The sequence below is a fragment of the Opisthorchis viverrini genome (genome assembly GCF_000715545.1).
Source record: "Opisthorchis viverrini unplaced genomic scaffold opera_v5_311, whole genome shotgun sequence".
NCBI classification, from domain to species: Eukaryota; Metazoa; Platyhelminthes; class Trematoda; order Opisthorchiida; family Opisthorchiidae; genus Opisthorchis; species Opisthorchis viverrini.
In genome coordinates this window covers 355,502-377,658 of record NW_008751968.1, presented here as the reverse complement: position 1 = coordinate 377,658, position 22,157 = coordinate 355,502, and the positions used below count along the sequence as shown (strand labels likewise).

At 41.9% G+C, this 22,157-nt stretch overlaps 1 protein-coding gene across 1 annotated transcript; it reads left to right on the top strand.

The window, feature by feature from the left end:
• Positions 1-1,884: 1,884 nt before the first annotated feature.
• Positions 1,885-18,504, top strand: T265_09856 (hypothetical protein; the record flags this gene model as incomplete). The annotated part of the gene is made up of 11 exons (XM_009176054.1): positions 1,885-2,079; positions 4,621-4,721; positions 5,430-5,511; positions 6,189-6,268; positions 8,928-9,003; positions 10,503-10,635; positions 11,287-11,408; positions 12,836-12,925; positions 14,264-14,341; positions 16,127-16,282; positions 18,354-18,504. The coding sequence occupies 11 exons, from the start codon at positions 1,885-1,887 to the stop codon at positions 18,453-18,455; spliced, it is 1,215 nt and encodes a 404-aa protein (XP_009174318.1).
• Between the last annotated feature and the right edge of the window lie 3,653 nt (positions 18,505-22,157).

Genomic DNA, 22,157 nt, shown 5'->3' with positions numbered 1-22,157 from the left:
CCAAATATCATTGTGATTCCTCACCTCGCTGCACTCCCCGATGTTGATCTAATAATATTGAAATAATCTAGTGTTAACGAGTGTCAATCGATCCACATATTCAACTACTTAAATATGGTAAGAAGTGTGTAGTTGATATTTCCGAACACAGAGCATCAAATGCAGATGCAATTATTTTCACCGAGCGATGCATCCACTTGCGGAAACGAGACATTCTCGTATGAAATAAGGGTCCTTTATAAAAAGGTGGCACACATTTCAAAATGAACCCCACAAATTATTCCATCTGTTGAGTCAGTGGTAACCATAACCGACTCTTAGATGCGCACCCGAAAATATATGAAAGCCTAGATTGAAAATAAAAAACGTATGTGCATTTTCTTTCGACACGGTATTCACTCGGGGACCGAACGCCCGTGACGTTGAGAACAAATCAATTTTGGAACGATGCAGGCCATGGCGGGTAATCGAAGTTACCGGTTGCCTGGATGAGTGCTATTAGGTTTGAGCACCTGAGAATGACTGCAGTGAGCTAGAAATAAGGCCCTTCACACACCAACTATATTATTTTCAATAACCCCTCCAGCGAGATACCGTATACCACGCTTTCATGTTGATGACGATGATGGTGATGATGATGATATACCACGAACACGAAGCTCCATAGGTTGCTTTGTGTTGGGCGCGCTAAATCAAGGTTGAATATGCATTGAGTGTCAGAAATTACTTACCGTTCTGGTCGTAACCAAGGCTAGTGGACATGGACACAAAGAGAAAACAAAAAATAGGCAAAGCCGCTATACACAAGGAGAACATGAGGGATTAAACTTGAGGCCGCAACTGTAATTTTTATCTAACGTCAATAATTCATGGAGGTGAGAGCAGTATAGTGGGCATCAGCATACGCATCTTCAACCAGGTAACATTTTTGATCTTCGGAAATTTGCAGGTGTGTCTCTGCCTGGACATTTGTGGAATGAAACAGGTGTAAACCCCTCCCGGTTTGTCCGCGTAGACTGGCTTCACCGATTACACGAAATCACTGCTGGTACTGACCCAACATATTCATACTGCCGACAACCTATCAGTAGCCTAGAGGGAAAAAAGACTCGGTGGTTGATTGAAAGTCACTCCCAAGCGGTGGACATCAGAGAAGTCTATCTACCCGTGACCATGTGATTTAGTTTTTGTGATTGAAGAAGGATTATCCAGTCTAACTGCTAGCTAATTGCACTAGCGATCAACATTTCTTGGCCCAACTTTTACCATGTCGTTCAGTGGGCGAATAAAGGATCGCCCACCAGACCGAACTAATGGGGGCTTTATCTAATAAAGTTCCAAAGATTCCTTGAAACATAATGCTGAAAGTTTCCACATCCATACTGAGATCTTGTGCACGAAAAATCCCCACCGTTTGAAATGTCTCATGTTTGGAGTCAGATTATTTTGTCTACCCTTATTCTGACCTGCTGAAAAATTGCAACTTTCCGAATACACGTTTTCACTATGATTTTCGATACGAAAACCCGTAACAATTTCCCATGGGCCAAAGTTATTAGCAAAAGTAATTTTGTGTCCACTCACTATTCAAAACCATTTAGCAGCCTCAGGTTACGGCTCACTATTCTCCGCGCTGAACGAAATGACCCTGTTTCCACTAGAACAAAACACAACGACGAAGGTGCACACATTGCTGAAAAACGTCTCTGCAAATGATCAGTCATTCAGATATGGGATCGAAATTGCTGACTATACCCTGATTAGCGTAAACTTTGTACCGCAGATCTATTGAATTTTTGATGAACAACTTTTTCACACATTCGCCGTATAGGTGTAAGTCAAAGTTCGATTCTCGGGAGGCCCACAGTATAAAATTCAAGACACATGGAACTTCAAGTAAACCTGGAGGTGATGCGTCGTCGTTCGTTCCTTATTGCGTTCCTGTTCTGCATCGTCCTTGTTGCACATTTGGATGCCATCGGTGTCCACAACTGGGCATCGATATTTAACAACCAGCCGTCGAAGAATTGGGTTATCCTTTTGGCTGGCTCCGACTCCTGGGAAAATTATCGACATCAAGTATGTTTCAGTCGCTTTTTAGTCTAAATTTTTTATTCCAATGCTCTACCAAACCTTTGTGTCCTACTCAATTACCCAAATGGCTGTGATGTTTCACTGGAGGTAAGTTGAATAGAAGACAAAACCACTGGACACATTTATTGGCCTGTTTTCGTTCTCGAAAGTATTTAAATGTCCTTCGACGATGTTTAGCTTTCAGTTGGCCGATTCAACTCAGCTATCGTCATTCACTTTGGTCGGAGACAAAAGTCCTCACCCAAATTGTTCCATGTAGCATTATGTTAGGCGAATTTGCTGCCCGTTAGTAGAAGGATTTAGGAATTCGATGATCTTCAAGCCACCACTAATCATCCAATCATGCTTTGTAGTTTCAACTTGTTAGAGAAACGCTCACGGAACCCTTCCACAATTGATGAGTAACGTGGGCAAATAATTCTGTACTACTTTTAATACTGCTTTTTAACACTTTTAATACTACTTTTAGTATCACTTTTTTTATCAAGTATGTTGTATTTGAAATGAACGTATGGTGGGCCACTCCGGTTAAGTACGCTCGTCCGTTCACGGTTGCTCTGCGTCAGTGTATAGGAACATCGTATGCAAAAAGGTAACAGATATTGAATGTTTCTATATGCATTCCTTATAGTGCGTGGGTCATGTTTTATTAGTATTATGTTTCCCTGCAATGTGATTATTTCTCTAGTGTAGAAACGAACGACAGAATGGAATATGTTATTATCGAAGTCACGGGATACTTAAGTTGTAGAGCCCCTGTAGGCCTGTGGTTGTCCTGACACTCGACGAAATGCGAAGTGACAATCTGCAGTTAGTCGTCGGATTAGATATTTCAAATTTTCACTAACACATTAAGTCATGTGGTTCAGTAATTCCTGGGACTATGGGGAACCTCTTTGCTTCCTCCACCTCTTCAGCCCACAAATGTTCTCAAACCATGCTGACGCTGTTCTCTGACCAAAAGATTTTTTTCCAAAAAGGTTGGCTGTTCGTTGATTATTAATTTATCGTCTTCTTGGAGGAAAGCTTGTCAAAGCTTCGAAGGAATTAGGAGTGTCGTCATATACCCAGTACTTGCGTCACGTTTGCTGCACAATTCCACAAGCATAGTGCCACAGCATATTGCAGACAGGACATTCCAGTAGAACTTAAGGTAAGAAGTCGCCTTGTCAGCAAAAAACAGGTGTCTGATCTTTGTTCACACACGTGGTTCAGCTCCAGTAGTGGGTGTCACATATGCACTGCTTAAATCGTAGAACACCTGTGAGGTCCAATTTACCTTCTTTAGTCACAAGTACAATTGATTTTATTTTGAATGGCAAAACTGACTACAGGCGAAGAGGAGCAGTTTTCGGGATTCTACTAGGAGTTGTTTTTCTCTAGAAGGATCGTGGATGAAATATCTTCTAAGATCAAGACGAAGGGTTCTAACCATGATCAATAGGAAGATCGTTATTTCAAATTAGACACAACTGATCAAGAGCCACTGGTGACCGGATGCATAGCTGGTCGATATATACTCTGGGGACAACACACGCCTACGGTAGATGCAATAGTTATGCGGCATCGAACGTTTATCTGTTTGCTTTTTTCCAGAACAACAAGGGATCGGTTATAATTTCTTCAAATGACCAATAAAACCGCGACAACAAAAGGGCAATAAGAGAGCTGTGCACAATATAGTAGGAATAAATAAGAAACCCCCACATCCCCTTTCGCATAACCATTTTTTTGCGAAAAGAAGGAATGCATTTTCAGGCTAAATAGTCATCACCAAATGTCCACCTTTTGAATGCAAAAATTACGCGGATTGTTCGTCATTCTCAGTGTCGTGTGAGAAGTACTTTCGGGGGTTTATCTGGGACGCCTTCCTTGGGGGCTGATGTGATACTTACGAAGTAAACTTATCTCATATGATGGTCCCGAAGAAACTGATGATCTACATGCAGCGCATCTGTACTGACAATAATTTTGGAATTCACACATTCAATACGAATTGAGATGTTTCGCTTGTTTGGGAAATTGCCCGTCAAACCACGCTCTAAAGTCGGGTGGAGCGCTTGCTTTTTGCATCACTGATCAGCTACTCTTGGTCGAAGTGCTCAGACTTCATTAAATGGTGGGGAGTAGGCGGGTTCCAGTCTCTCCTGAGGAGCATTAAATGCACAAAACAGACAGCTCTCAGTAAGAATGAACCGGCTGTATAGTGAAATTGGACGTTGCGGCGGAGCTGGGCATCATCCTTAATGGCAAAATTGAAATTCATCATGAACGTATCGGCACTAGGCACCCCGCGATTTATTTCAACTGCGCGGTAGCCATATATCTTACTAGTTAGATGACAATGGCCAAATGCGAGCAAATGCTCAACGGAAACGCAGACGGGTAAGTTACAATCAAATTATTGGACGGGTAAAATGCATTGAAGTGCTGTTAGGAGAGCTGAGACTCCACCACGTTTTCTTCAAGGTCTGTGCCTCACTCTATATCAGTTGAACCTCAATGCATCTGTCATTTGTAATCCAGGCGANGAACGTTTACCACGCGTATCAAGTCGTGCGTGCAAACAAAGTTCCACAGGAGAATATAATTACCTTCGCCGTCGATGATATTGCAGCCAATCCCAAGTAAATATCGCGCACAATTTTCGCCTTTTCTTTTTCTTACATGAATTTTCATGGCTGCGGGTGCCACAGCATCATGAAGCAATTAGCACAATCTATTTAGCATCAAACCCCCAATTTTGTGGTACATCCTCGGTGATGCTTAGCCACTTACAACTTCTTTTGGTTTTTCAGTAGTCAGAAATTAACAACAGTGACATCTGGAGGTCGTCTGAGTGCATTAGCCGCCTGATGTGTTGGAGTAATTACCAAGCAAATCCAGTACTCTAATCAGTTTATAATGAAGACGATTTCCAGGATTAGTGGTGTCCCTTCAAATAACGTGAAAACTTGGTTGTTGCTTGGATACTGTAATTATCGCAAGTCGTTTATTGACCCATCGTATTTCATACAGGGCACTGGGTGAGCAGGTGCTAATGAAATTTACTACTGAGGGTGTTTGGTGGTACACATAAATAAAACGCTCACCTTTTACACATATTCTGTGTTGTGTTATGCACTCATCGGCATCATCGTCGGATCTCTACAGCATCCCTTCTTTAAGGATCGCATGTTATCACTTCACCGAAAGCGTACCGCAGGGTGGTCCCGAGGTTTTGATCCTCTGGACCAACGAAAAACAGAATTTTCGAGTATTTTCTTTGTTCCTATTAGATCCACATTCTAATTTCTCCAAAAGGCGACTGCCACTGTTCATTTCCTTATTCCTAGAAATCCGTTCCGCGGCAGAGTGTTCCATGACTACGAGCACCAAGACGTATACAGCGGTGTCGTAATTGATTACCGTGGAAAGGTATGTCCGTGTACCGGTGCCCCCTAACCGGATGCATTTCTCCATCATTTCGCTATGTAACGCAAGGTGCAAGTAACCTGGCCCTGCGTATTCAAACTCAATATTAAACGTAGGGCAGGCAGATCAGTTTTATTACATTACATAATAATAAATTTACCTGAGCAATCACTAGTCGTAAGATAATAGAGAACTCTCGAGGAGTCCAAGATCGAGTTTAAACTTTGCTTGCGAACCATTAGGTAAGCTTCAAAGTATTAACGTTATTTTCGTAGCGTAGTTCATGATTTAAGATTTCCAAGTTAGCCTTCTTGTCAAAAGAACCAACAGCGTCTGTCAGTGCTCGCAATTAGATGCAGCGCGTCGTCTATGAATTGTATGAGGCGATAATCTTGTCAAAATCGTGGCGCTTCTTGGATGCGCTATTGGCAAACAGTGGCTATTGGCTCCAATCTGAGCTCGTCATTATGATAGACCGGCAAGCTACCCGACTCAACTACCATGCCCGACAAACACCCCAACAATCAAATTTACATTTTTCAGCTTTCTGCGAACTTTGTGACATTAATCTAACTAAGGATAGGGAGACGATTATAGATTTCAACTATTTAAACTGCAATCGGATGGTATAATCACCATTGTCACACGAGTAATTAATCATGCATGTTTATTTGTTTAAGGATGTCAATCCGAAAATGTTCGACAAAGTAATGAAGGGCGATAAGCAACTTGAGAGACAAGGGAAGAAGGTGCTGAAAAGGTGAGTTTGCACGGAAGTTGACATTGTTGATGCACTTGCTGATCACAGCCGTGATTCCTGTTTTCCATGGCCGAGTTCTGGATTTGCGAAATGTGTGCCTAGTATGCACATGATCTCCTTAATTAGAAGTTTCAGAGGTCGGTCAGAAAAAATTGCTTTACTTCCTGGGAAATCCGGTTCATCAATTTCAGACTATGGCAAATCTTACTTAATCATAATACATTAAATCATATTAAATCATCAATGGATATTGTTAAGAAGTTTCACAAATATTCAGAAATGGTCATTTGTGCATGGTAAATATCTGCTCGGACTAGTACGAATTGGGGTCGATCCACCTTGGTGTGCTTGGATTCAAGAGTTGTTTTTTAGCTCACCGTGAAGACTAAAACATGTGAACACTGCTGATTGTCGATTGGTTGCACGGCATTCCCCATAATCCGTAACGCAATCCACCGATGTTACTTCCAACTTTTAGAATACCTAGCTCTCCCCGGGTTTTATGTGGGTGACTACAGTCCCGGTTGCACTTTCGAGATCCCCTCGACGTTATCCGCACCCGCTCATGATGAGAAGGGAGGCGTTAGCATACACAACCAATCCAGGAAACCAGACAACTGTTAACCATTTGCAAACCAATAAGATCTCATCCGGTCAGTTATTCACCGTTTGGGATTCGATTCATAATCATTGCTCTTGGTGCTTCGTACGTGGATTCGAGATGGATGCTTCTGTACATATTTCTAGTTCCCGCAAACCGATCTATTTTATTCGCAGTTGGATAGAAACACCCTGGATTCAGCAGTTATCTTAGACACTGATTGTCGGGCCTTGTTCAAGAGCTTTGTGTCATTTGGTGGTCAGCTCTCAATCAGCTTTGATTTCGAAAACTCATGCGCCTGTTCTGTTCGGTCACCATTCCATAGCTGTCCATTTGGGTTTATTTTGAGGTTTCGTTGGTCTTCACAGTTGTTTAGAATGAGGGAGTCCTAGATCCACCCTTCCAGTGCACTCAGTCTGACACGTTCTTTTCTAAACCCACCCGCTAAGTGGATGTAGGTCAGCAACAATTTTATTGACTTTTTTCCAGAGTATGGAGTCCTCGCTGCCTCTTAAGAATATCATATCCTGATTTAGCCCGCTAGTTTACTAGGAACCTACATTTTAATGAAAATATTTCGTCGGTTATATTTAAGAAAATAGTTTTGCTACTTGCCAGATTCCTTAGCAGATCTAATAACTGATTAAACAGCAAGATTAACTGAATAATTGCTGATCGAAATCTGACCATTTTCAGTGTGTGCATTTCCGCATGTATGTATTTTAGATAGAAAGAGCAAGCAGACACTAGAATAGCTATTTGGAGGTGGTACACTCTCCTGAAAGTTAAAAATCAGTTTTATCAACGAGAAGTTCATCCACCCAATATAACTCTTAAAAATCAGGCCACCACACAAAAGCAATTCAGAACAAGGCAATCAAAACGAATCAGTGAAACCAGAATCGGATGTAAGAAAGGCGGTCTACGCCACGACATAACTCGGTACACGGTAGATGAAACCATGGACAAGTGGATCTCAGAAAGAATATACTGAGGGCACCTAACAAATTCATGGAATGTAGAACGTGTGCAGAAACTAAATTTCCAAATAGATTATGTCGTGGAGCATATTCTGGGAACACAGTCCGCAATACACTGCAGCTCGGAACGGACCGAGAGGAACCAGAGTAGGGTGTGCTCTCATCAACCGGTCACATGCTCATAATTTATGACAAGTATGGAGGAACTCTCGGTCCTATCATTCACTCATGATGTCACTTTGCTTATTGGCGAAACACTTCCCAGGTGATCGCCATTAGCAAAGTACATTTGAACATGCTCTTTATTAACGACCAACGAACGGTTCATTTACAGATTAGTTTTAGATGAAAAATATACAGCCTCTGGGATGACCGTTTTCAAAATATCTCTTCGCCTCACCCTAATTTTGATATTGTTCCTCAGTGTTGTATATATTATTTGGATATTTCATTGAACATATATGCTTATACTACCAAAAGCGTGATTTCGAAAGGGCTGAGTGTGAACGTCCCAATGGAGAAATGGACAAAACAAATAATGTAGAAACTGCCCCATGTCATCTTCGTGCATTCAGAACCATAGAAGCTACTATATCCCTTTATCCAATTACAAACACACAGACTTCCGAATTTCCATTCTCATTCTCATGTGTCCATGCAAACAGTAGTCAAGTGGCTGTTACTGAAACCACTGATTATATCCAGTAGGGTGTACAAAGAGGTATTTCGACCTGGGTGGTTGTTATCCTCCTACTACATCCGTGTGAAGTGCTTAACAGAAATGCCATTTAGGACCCGCGCGGATAAACTACTGAAAGTTGGACAAAGTCATACTCATTTGTCATGGAAAGAAAAGAACCGTAAACCTCTCTCACCTATCTGATTATCTATTGTTCGATTATCCAGGGCGGCTTACGTAAACTCGGCTTTTGGAACGTGAGACGAAACTTAAGTTATCGGGGAATGTAATTTACAAATATCGAATTCCGCGGCTTTTTTGTTGTGCTTTGCTACGCCTGGGAACGCCACCCAATAAGCTACTCTTCAAGACCACCTTAACATTCCTGTTCACTGACAGTGGTCGGGATGACAACCTGTTCATCTATTACACTGGCCATGGTGCGGTTCAGGAGATTTCCTTTCCAAGTGGAGATGTAAGTTCCGTTAATTGTTCTAACCGCGTTTGTAACACACAATTTTCTGAAACTCAGAAAGGCATCGATGTACATACGTTGACGGAAATTTTCGCGGTAATTCTTTAAAAAATGGCCCACACGCCAACCAAAATTTGGAACACAATCCACGATGTTTGGACGTCTCTCTCCCAATTTGTGTGGGTGTCTTCAAGGTGTTTTAATGATAACGTCACATGATTTTTTTCTGCTAAGTTCAGGGTCGCTCAACGTACATGATTTCGCAGTTGATCCATTTAGACTGCTGAGTAAACGAATGCACGACAAACAGTGAACGTGGCTGCATACGGTCACTCATGAGCTTTTGATGGTTCAAAGAAGGCTATGAAGGATGCGTCAGCCGAAATCCTCCACAGAATACCACATTCCTTTTTTGCTTTCAGTGAGACACAGCGAATCATTGGTAGTATGAAGAAGTTTTCGTATTTTATGTATGAGAAGGCAGTCTCTGACGAAAACCCGAGAAGCAAAGTATAACTGTTTCAAGGCTTATTGGAAATCATTAAAGTGCGCCTAGAAGTTGCCACTGGCGGTTATCTAACAGCCTTATTTACCCACACCTAACCGGGATATTACTTCGCTCATTCTTCAGTCAACACACAACACATTCTTCAGTCCACACAACTGGCGATAAACCTCTGAGCTGACAAATTTCCATGTTGAAAATCCATTCGTCCCATGGACTATTTTTCTACTGAACTACTTGCAGTCTCCTGGTAGTGTGATAAAGTTTGGATTATAACGATTCATTGTAAATCTCCCCAAATCTCCGTGTATGTTGGTTAGGGCTAGAATTTTCTCAACCAATCGGCTTCAATTAAAGAACGGCATTTCACTTCTGAACGAGCAGTACAAGACTTGTGATGTAATTCCCAATATGAGAGCAGAAGTCACCCAAAAGACTATATCTTTTCACTGAGGTTATTCAGGTGACTCTCGATCACAACAGTTGGGATTTGTAAATGTGACATTTGGTTAATAACGGCCGTGAAACTGACAGCCGGAATAATCTGGAAATCAGTCCTCCGAAGTGATCGTTCATTATTCCGATTGTGTGACTGTCAGCTTGTTCGCTATAACATTGGTTCCAGTGGCCCTTTTCCAAGGAGTGTTTACATCAGTAGAGAGGACCTAGTGGCACTCATATTCCAGGGAACTAAGATAGAGCAAACAGGGTCTTCAGCTACAAATTTAGGAGGACTAAGCAAAATGCACTCATACTTTGTCCCTTAGATGATTCCGTTGGCTCCATTTCCGGCCAAGCACCCATTCAGATCCTAGGTACCACTCCACCGAAAGGCAGCACTATGACTGAGACACTGCTAGGTTGCCAAAGCCTAGACAGGAAGAGTTAGAATGCTGAGGTTAGTTCGCAAATCCGGACCATTTGGTCCGTAATTTCACGCTATGATCAGTGAGTTATCCCGAGTTCAGGAGATTTTTTTCTTGTCTTGTGACAGCTCGATGCCGAAGATTTCAACTATCTTCTCATGCACCTGTATTCAAACTATAAGTACAAGAGAATGGTGATTTACATGGACGCCTGCTACTCTGGCTCTATCTTCCAAGATATTCTTCCTTCAGATGTGGGAAGTAAGTAGAATGAATTTTTGAATTACACTAGTGGGACTCTTGTGGAATATCATCCATGGCGTATTTCGCATATGGCTAAAATACCGAACTGGCAGATAAAATGGAGTGAAGTATTAGCCCTGGTTCGAGCTTCTTCTCTTCGTGAACTTTTGGCTTTATGCAGGGGACGTTTAGGCTGTAATTGCCCAAAACTCAGCCTTCATCGGTTAAAGTCATTTCTGCCGTTGAACTAGATTCAGTTGGGTGTAGGAAATCACTGTAACACCGGAGAAACACGTGTGTTGAGTTGGTGGTCTCGTTTTACGATTACACAGATTACGTATTAAACGTTTACAAACTGATTAAATTTTGACGGGCTAAAATAATCCAGCCAAGCCAAATGTTTAGTTTATAAGGAAGCTTCGCAAGTTCCGTACAGTCTGGTTCAAGTAACTACGGTTGAGGGAAACAGGAGAACTACCGCCAGCTGTTAACCCCAATAAACGTGAGAAACATGGCGTGATGTCAAAGGGTTCTCACCGACTCCCCGTGTACTGCGTTGTTTCAAGACTCCCCTCAGCGTCACATTATCTACTGTTCTATAATTCACCTCCTTATTTCACACTTTTTAATATTAATCTATTCGTTTTATCCCCCTCTCTAAAACTGCAGTCTACGTGACAACGTCAGCCAGAGGCAATGAAGTTAGCTGTGCTGTTTTTTGTGATGACAAACAAATCAACGTTTGTCTAGCGACCGAATACTCGTATGCCTGGATTACGGATTCCCAGTCCGTGAGTTTTATCTAACCTTTTGCAGATAAGCCTGTGAGTTTCGGATGGGTAATCCGGTGAAACCAGTATCCAGTGGTAGTCCATTCGAGCTAGCCAAACTCCCTCAATAAATGTAAATCTTCGGGGGACAGTGTGATTAGGTGTATTCTGTAGTCAGCAAATACTAATGACACTCAGTCAGAAGTTTTGATTTGGCTTCTGGAATTCCTTGCTTACACGCAGTGCAGATGTATGCTGCTAAAAATCTCCCCAGTCTTGCACACCCAATTTGAGTTTATCCAACTCTCATTGGGTTTACTAAAACCCCGCAGTATGTGTTTTACTCGGCACCATAGCACTTGACGGCTCTGCCAATGTGATTGTGTTCACCCGTCCCAACCACCAAAATCAGAATACATGTAGTACAACAAAGTGGGATGTTTCATTTCTAGTTCACTTGAGCTTCCATACGGCTGGTCAACCGTTTTTATATTATTAGAACTAACTCCCTGCTATGGTGCGGCACTTGTTGTGACACTTCTGATAAATCTTTCATAGTTATATATCGGCGTGCAACTGACTACTCACCAACATTGACACCGCTAACGCCACGGTCAATTCAACAATCACCACCGCCCCAGGGCCGCCAAATAAGCCATTAGTTATATGTTTGAAATTTCTCCCTGTCCACCTGATCAGATTCATCTGCTTCCTTTCAGAGCCATGTGAATGAGGCTATCATTAATCTAGGTACCATCGGCGTTACTCGCCCTCTAAGACAAGGACAACCTGACTCTCACTCTTACCGATTATAGAGGCTGCAATGTATGCCTTTGAATCGATGTTAGTGGAGTTTTTATTATCACTTTCGATTCGCATCGCCTGATTCAGTGTCAGGAGCTAAAGGCGCCCCGGAATGACTGTAGTGGTCCAGCAATAAGTCCTTTTCTCATCCACTTTGGTTCTGCTTTTTATAGTGCTTCAAATGAATTTGAATGCACGAAGGAAAACGACGGTGTTCAACGAGGATGCTGATAATGACCAGATGATGTGGACGATGATGATAATGATTTCCCTGGAAATTAAAATACACAATAAGTGCATGTGTATAGTATCCTGTCAAAGCTAAGTGCTCTGTGATTCATCAGTAGTAGATGTAGTTCCATGCCTCGGTTATATTAGCTATGGTGATCCTTTTACTAACGACGTCGTCTGGTCCACGCCTTAAGCGTGCAGTATGTTATGCGCGCAAAAGCCCCTGAAAAATGACCCGGGAACAACGATACCAGTGGTAGACACTAGTTATTTGCTAAGAATACTGCCAATGATGTCGTAACTCTAGTGGTTTCACTGGTTTCGCCCATGTTGGATCTATCTGAAAGTTGAGTAAGCTAATTCGCATGCTTCCCATGCCCCCCCTATGTGTCCTGTCACTCATATGTGCGCAGAAGGACATTAAAACGCGTACACTGGATCAACAGTACGAGGAGGTGAAAGAAAGGACAAAAAAAAGTCACGTGACCAGATACGGTGAGATGGTGAGTCAGAAACTGCCAAGGAGATATTCAGTTGAGTTACTTGTGAAAACCCAAACTTTTATGAAAATGAGTGCATCTTTCAAATGTACACTTGCATTTCGTTATCATTGGAAGTTGGCGGTTGAAGATAGCTGATCTGGGACGACATGTTCCATAGACGAAGCTCAGTTAGGCAGCTGGTCCGGGCATCTCTATATGCAAGCTTAGCAGTGTCCTTTTTGGATAACCAAGTCAAGGCATTGGGTACTTTGTGATCTATACCTTTCTGTGCTATGCAAAAAGGGGAAATCAAATCTAAGAGAACCATCTACAAGTAACCCAGAGTGAGGATATTTTTACACGATGAGTGAAACTTTCATCTGAGAAATCAACACTCGAAGAGCAGCTTAATACGTGGTCACGTGATGTAGTTTTGCATGATGGAACGATAAGTGGCATTGTGTCATATCAGTGTAAGATCATCACACTGCTGGTCATTCTCTTGTGTTTGAATCCCCAAGGATTCAGTCGTCGGTCGGAAGGTCGCCAGTTCGTCATTCCGAGCTGGATTCACATACGCGCTGCTTCTGACTATAAATAAAGATGACACAGGTAAAATGCTTTCTGGTTGTCCAGCCAAAAATGGCCTCACTTACAGAATAAAATATCCATTCAAGTTAGAAAAGTCTGCTTGGCAGGACAAAGCGAACGTGCATAAGAGACAACAAGGCACAGGCTCACTGTGGTGCGACTAGAGATTAAACTGTGCGATTTGACGACATCTTTCCAGACTGTCAAGCTCAATTACATGATCCAGTTAGATTATCAGACCCCATGGCAACCTAAGACCCATTTTTATGTACACGTGAGTAATGAAGGGCTTATTTGTACTTCGTGACCAATAGTTTGCTGTTACAAGAGTTGTTCTGATCACAAATAATGATGCTATGAGTTTGTTACGCTTTCAGTCTTAATAAAAAGCATGGCATGGTCTGAACATCCAGTTAATACATGCAACTTCTAGAAACTGGTAAGCGAACTGGCGAGTATTACCACCGCCTCTTTCAAAAAGCATGTTGGCACTCGCAAACTGCACTTTGGTCTGATCCGCAGAAATTTAGTCAATGTAATTCTAGGAAAATTTAGATGGTAATGCTAGCGCCTCAATGGACATCAGTGCTGTTTGAGAAACAGTTTTGCAAGTAATGTTTATTGCCAAATGAGATACTCCAAATGTAACGAGTGAGCGCTACAGTGTAGAACCACGTTTCAGGGCCAAGTGACTTCTTTATTGCATGGAACATGATACTATCTTATTTGGTTATGCGCTGATCAACATCTATTTACTGTTTGTTTCAGGGGGTGGGAAGTCTCCCAATTGGAAAATTTCAAGGTCATTATGATCTAATGAGGAACCGAAATGACGGGACAATTGCAGTATGTGTTCAGCGCAATATTTGATATTTTAAATTGTCCATTGTATCATATATATATATATCCATACATACAAAAAATAACGTCCATACATACATGCATACATACATACATACATACATACATACATACATACATACATACATACATACATACATACATACATACATACATACATACATACATACATACATACATACATACATACATACATACATACATACATACATACATACATACATACATACATACATACATACATACATACATACATACATACATACATACATACATACATACATACATACATACATACATACATACATACATACATACATACATACATACATACATACATACATACATACATACATACATACATACATACATACATACATACATACATACATACATACATACATACATACATACATACATACATACATACATACATACATACATACATACATACATACATACATACATACATACATACATACATACATACATACATACATACATACATACATACATACATACATACATACATACATACATACATACATACATACATACATACATACATACATACATACATACATACATACATACATACATACATACATACATACATACATACATACGTACATGCGTACATAGATACATATATATAAACAGACAGACAGACAGAGAGGCAGACACACAGTCAAACAGGCAGACAGACAGGCAGACAGATAGACAGACAGACAGACGGACAGACAGACAGACAGACAGACAGACAGACAGACAGAAAGACGGAGACAAACGTGCAGACCGGCAGGCAGATAGACAGAGCGACAGACGGACCGAAGACAGACAGGTTTGCGTACATACCTACATGCATACACGCTGATAGACAGATAATTAAACAAACAGGCAGTCGAAATATCAATAAGGCAGATGGATAGGAAGAAAGACATTATGAAGAACAATTAGGTAGGCAGATAGTGAGCCATCCAGAGAAACACACCGCATCAAGCTGAACATGTATCTGCCAGGTGGAGTGTCGGAAGACTGCGTGTGTCTCAGGCAGAATTAATCAAGCAAATGGGCACGATTTTAGCAGACATGCATGATATCGATTGGAATTAATCGTGGATATCATAATATGCCTCTGATAAAACACTGACCCATAAAAGTGCACAGAAAAAATCGGCTGAAATCCTTCGGCTACTACCTAATTCTGCAATGTGGGTTTTGTTTCGTAAACCATGTTTGTTGCTATGTTGCCACGTTTCAGATATTCAGCGAAATTCATTAAAGGTTTGGTGATGTCCTATTTGCATCCATATTTTTGCAGGACTATGAATGTCAGCGATAATTTCCATTTGCCTGTAACCCTTGTGACGTTAGGTAGTGTCTCCTCGGTAGGTCGTAGACAACGAAGACAATTCTGCCAGGCAGAATTGACAGAACTCCGCTAGCAGTAGATGCTACCCAATCGCTTTCTTCGTTCCAGCCGGGTGCTGCAGATAGAAAACGGTCTTCACGGGCGTCTTTGTTCTCAATGGCACGAAACCTGTTGGGGGATGGAGGCGATAACAGTGGAAGAACATGAAACCGCTTGGCGGAAACTATACCGAGCGCTTCAGGTTCGTAATTTTTTTCCTAAACAACTTATCTCCGGAAAGTACCTGAACGCACGATTAAATCTCGTTTTAGGTAAGAATCGATATGTCGTTTAGATGTGCAAGAATTTTTTGAAGGCCATATAACATACCCCGCAATTATTCTTCTGGCTACTTTCAGCTTGGCCATATCGTCAAGGAAACATTTCACGACCTCGTCATGGATGTGACGACCCACTATAAGCCAACGGTAAACGAGATATCCAAGAGGGATGAAATCTCCTGTTTCAGGGCAGTATTCGATCAATTCCGGATTCACTGCTCCAAAATTACACAGGTGAATGAACCTCGTGATGCATGAAAGAAGCGCGGAAAAATATGTGTAGATCAACGGCCAATTTAATCACCCTTAAGGAGTTAATGACCAAGCCCGTCATAACAGAAATGACGCATAAAAACAATGAGGAGTTCAGTTCATTTCAGGTCCGTGTCGTGGTTTCAATGTTTTGACAACCACTACAAAGGGCTGTTGATTTAACCCGTGGTTAACCTGTAAACCGTGATTTAAATCCCGCTTCAATAATCCATGAGACAAGCCACCTTCCAGATAATGCGTTCGATTCTACCTGCAAATAGGTTCGTTCAAAAGACAAGAATGCAAATTTTACCGTCGGAATCACTCGGGCCCGACCGTCTTCGCTGACGGTATTGTGCTCATCTACACTGGTTTTAGTGGATAGTAATTCTTCTGCGAGTTATTTTAGTACTTGGAAATGATGAAATAGGAACACGCAGCAACCTGCTTCATCTATATTTTTATCCGACGGAAAAGCATACTGGACCATTGTTGATTCCATGCATTGTTCAACATTCGCACTAACGGCATCAAAGGATGGTTCATTATCACTGGTAATAAAGCCTCACTAATGAGATGTAACCTTTGCCTTAAACAAAACTGCTCTTGGTTAGTTGTTTTTCACTCTCCACCTTAGCAATCGATCGCGTGAATGGATGATCATTCATTGTCTAATCACGTGTTACTCTTAGTGAGCTTACACAGTTTACCCTCAATTGATTTCCCATCGGAGAACCCTTGGGTCTCCAAATACGCCCAAACTAAGAATACTCTTCAAGGACGAAATTGCGGACCACTATTTTCAAATAACGATAAGTAGGAACATACGCGAATCAAGAGAAGTTCTTCCTTTGACTGGGCATTTTGGAACCCTCAAACATGATTTTGTACGAAGGGGGTTCATTCAAACGTAGAGAAAACTCCCTAGTTCGTCTGATTTCATACAGGTTGATCGGATGATGGAGGATGTTTAATCAAGAGGAATTCTCGTACGGCTAAATAACTTAAATAACATCGGTGTATTATCAACAAGCCGAGGTTTTATTGATTTCAAAATTCCAAAAACCGTCCCGATCGGTTTCTCTTCCTCCAAATTTACGATGGATGAGAGTTGCTACCAGAATCCCGGACTTTCATCATCATTTCAATTACATATAACTTCGGTGTATTATCAACAAGCCGAGGTTTTATTGATTTCAAAATTCCAAAAACCGTCCCGATCGGTTTCTCTTCCTCCAAATTTACGATGGATGAGAGTTGCTACCAGAATCCCGGACTTTCATCATCATTTCAATTACATCATTATTAGCAGCATAATCTGGACTACTCAGATGGTTTAGACAGCTCCTGATTACTTTTGGTTTTTTCGAGCATACCATGTGGGCGCACTTCCCGGGTTTCCATCCACTTTGTGTTCAATTGAAGATAACCATTTGGGGCGAGATTCAAATGGATTCAATTGTATCTCCTGTCAAAAGCAAATTCAAATGCATGTGGAAGCATCTGTCAAAATCAGTCCAATTTTGGTTCAAGTGGAACGTAAGGTTGACAGAAACTTTGGTATTGCGACTCCCTGATGAGACCCAAGACGGGCAAAACCGGTCACATTAGTACTATGTGTTTTGTTTCAGAGTTCACAGAGCTTCAGTCATCTGCTACGTAGCTAAAAACACTCGCGTTTGCCCCGATATCACCAAAGCACTACATATCAGAAAGCTGCGAAATGCCAAAAAATCAGATATGCGGATACTCACCAACACCTCATATGTATACGTTTTTGATTCGCCGGCCCAGCATTTACTCGATCTGCAGTGTGCCTCACAGACAATCGTTCCCACTGTTTGGCATAATCACCACATTTTCTCGAGAATGCTGAATTCTGTTGGTGGACTTTCAGGTGAATCTTGCGTGAAAAAATTGCTGATTGATTGAAAGCATTCTTAGACATTAGTGCACACCTTGGTTTGAACATGACTGATCCTCCGTCCGTCGCATCCATGTGACATCTTTCGTTTAATGCCTTGCTGAGATTCTGCTATCAATCTGTCTTCAGGTCCTCGAGGTAGCTCAGCAAACAACACATTTAATGGAGCTGTGCAAAGCCGGGTACGATGCAGAAACTCTCATGGAGTCTCTCCACAATCTCTGTTCCTAACAAGCACGTATTCTGTTGTGTGATTTCACCGGAATAAAATGAACTGCAACTAGTTCGTATTATGTTTTGCCACAGTTACAGGATTCGCGGTATTTTCCATCAGAATAGCTGTCCGGAGTCGTTTGGTAAAACCTGGAGTGATTCAGCCTAAATCTTTCGCATTCTCAGGCCCTGAGGACACATCAGAACGCTTCCACAAAATTGACGTACCATCGCGCATCAGATGTACAGTACAAAAAAGGGCCAGTCAATCCACTAATTCCGGGCAGTTTTTTGTTCATCTGCCGACTCGAACACACTGCGCAAATTTCAGTTTTTCTCTCCACTATTTTTCATTTTATTTTCACCCACTTTCCACTCTGGCCGGATCATAGTAATATTGTCAAGCTAGTGTTCATCCACCTGGGATAAGTTCTCACACAGTCCGTTGCAACCTCACAGTATGTTGAGTTGAAGCCTTTAAAAGAGTGTCTGTTGATCTTATAAGCAAACAGGTAAGCAGCCTTTCGGAATCCTCTGTTTTCGCAGTTGTATTGTTGAGAGCCTGACAACCTGATGTTGTTGTATTATGTTAAACAACTTGTCTATGTTTATGCGCGTAAGACGGGACCGACTTCCATCCAGCACCATTTTCAAGTCACTCAAATAAGTAGGTTTGAATGCCCCGCTTGCGCGGTACCGCACAGAAATGTAAACAAAAAGGCCGGTTGACCGCACCATTGATACACAAAAAAACTCTAAGACTATTTTTGAAACGACCGCCTTCACAAACGTTTGCTGCATACTCTTCAGTAGCGCATTACCGGCCTCTCTTTTCTGGGTTTCATCAGATCGGCGTACGGTGTGATGTTGGTTGATAGGAAAACGCAGACTAAAACACCGAAGAGGAATCAACGCCATTGAGTGGTTCGGCTTGACAGTTGATAAACACGTTCCACAGATTTGTTTTTGGGATCAACGTACAAAATCACTTTGTAGTGGACAGTTATTCCGTGGTAGACATGACGTGGCAACCAACATACTGCGATGGAAATTTTGTCTAAATTTTTGACCACCGTGTACAAATTGTCATAAAATGCACTGAATTAGATGCTGTTGGAATCCCGTTGGAGGCAGATCACTACAAAACACCAAGTGCAAAGAATTGGCGATAAGCAATCCATGAACAACTTTTCCGTCCCGGTGATCAGTTGTCACCCATCCACAGCGATGGCACTTTCTCCTGGTGTAAGAAATGTGTTGCACGCGGGCAATTCCCTGGCACCCTACGGCATACAAACAAAACAGCAGAGCCTGGGTGACAGCCAACCTCCAAAATCAGACGAATATCTGAGTGGTTCGTTTACAAACAGAATTTAGCCATCATTTGATACAGCTTCCAGGCACTAACTGTGGTAACTAACAAACTACCCTTAGTTTTTAAGGTGAAAAGAAGAAATGATAATGTCATATAAACAGCTGTTCCAGCTCTGGTTCCCGGTGTCAGAAAGAACTTAATGAAAATGGAAAAGTGCTATATTCCCAACAAGTGAGTAAGTGAGTGCGAGTGCAAAAGTTACAACCACCCCAAGCTATTTGACGGGCACTATCTGACATTGCTTCAGGCTGTCTACTAGGCGTTTAGTGAACACCCATCAACATTGATCGTCAGATGCCTGAATGCCGATTGCAGACGGTCGTCCTCCTGCGGCGTGCATGAACACTCATGGGCTTTTGCTGAATTGATTGAATGATTGACAGGCCTGTATGTCTGTATGCCTGTATGTTCCTATTCAGATTAGGATGGAGTTTTATGGTCTCCGTGGTTCCGGGTAGCCTAGGGTTATTTTTCAGGAAACTGAACTTCCCGATGAGTAAAAATACTCACATTTGCACATTACCTTCGTTTCAAAGGGGGACTCGACAGAACCCAGATCAACCTCTCGTGTATACTGGTCGCTTTCCACTGGATTGTTAATTAAACCATGTTTCAGCATTCCGTCCAATGATGGGTTGCCTCATTTCACTTGGTGCGAAAATTGCTTGCATAGTTTTTGTGTCCTAAGAATAAATTACCTATACTTTACAGCACCCGAGGATGGCCAGTACACCGTATGCAGGAATATGATGGTTGACTCGGTAGGTGTTCCCGAAACAAGCAAAATGTGAAATGACTCTTGTTTTCGCAAGCTTTAGACGTGTCGCACTGCGCAACATTTATGTAAACGTGTTCGTCACGTGGAAAAACGAGTCATACTGGCTAGATCCATTTAATGAATGTACTGAATGTCTACTGATAGTGATAACCTCTGTGGAAATGGAACTCCAAATCCGATGACTGCAAAGTAAATCCGTCAATACTGACACGAATTTGTGAAGGGTTGTGAAACTTGTGACCAAAATACAGAAAACCGCTGACAAATTGCAGGGACACTGTACGGCGACTGCACAGACATTTCGCGAAAACCTGCAGTGAACTTGTGGAGCCAAAGGAATCGGACGGTTCGTAGAATAATTTCAGTCAACCAACCCAGGATAAAATTGCAATTAGGCTCTTGAATAAGGCCCCCAGGGCATCGGGGAAATCAGTGTACCACAGTGACAATTCATATGGCTGGTATTCCGGCGATTTTGACGAGTCGGAAAAGCGGAGCGGATGAGCAGGTGATGCGGAATTCTCCTGATCTCATCTAGGAGGCGGTGAAAGTACGAAACTAGCTCATTGGCGTCCTTGTAGACGTATGTACTAGATTGCTTCATCAGAGTACTACAGTCAAGTACTACAGTCTCACTATTTGCTGTCAGGAGCGAATGACGTGTGATGCTGTTTTGGTGTTGATAGGAATGACGGTATGATTAGGTCCGGTTGAGAAGTTGTCTATTTGTCTCTTCAAATGAGGTAATATGATATCTGTTTGTTACCCTACTTCAGTTTACCCTTTACGCTCTCATCTAATGCGTCGAGAGTTTTGGTGGGCTAAAGGCGTTAGCTGGTTCTAGAGTTACAAATAATCTGAGAACTAACGGGATCGAGTGCGTCTGGATCCGGTACTTATTCTTTTTCATTTTTTGATTACCTCAGTCAAAGTAGCAACGATTCCGGATGAATATATGGAAGCGCCGTAAAGAAAGTTATCTGCCAAGCCCCAAGAAAGACGAAACTGATTGTGAATTGTCCATAAACGTTCAGCAACCACATTGGAATTCCAGTTGATGTACCGAATCCTGCTGTGCGGATAATGACTTATAATAATAGCGACGAACCTGTATTTTGAGATGGGATTCAGGCTGTACCAGCTATCGATCGTGAATGCGGAGAAAGAGAAGCCGATCGTGACGGCTTTGGGGATTCTGCAATCACTACGGCTACTTGGGTGTTTGTTAATCAGCCAAGATTATACAAGCACGTCAGCCTTACGGGTGTGTCTGGGTTCCCTCTGTCCACCATTAGGTCAAGTTGTCTGAAATCAGGCGAAACATTTTAATGCCTGTGAGTTTGATTGAAGTTTCTCCGTAGAGAATGGTTTTCGTGAGTACCGAAAATGCCTTCGCTAAGGAGGGACTATCTTAACTTCGCCGATGTTCCAAAATATCGTTGTGTGACAATAATAGTCAGGATTTTTAGGCTTTGAACTTTATTTTCAAGCCAGGCGTGTTTCGAAATCCATGGGTTATCTGGTTAACAATTAAGCAAGAGTAAACTGTGTACGCTAAGAAACGGTA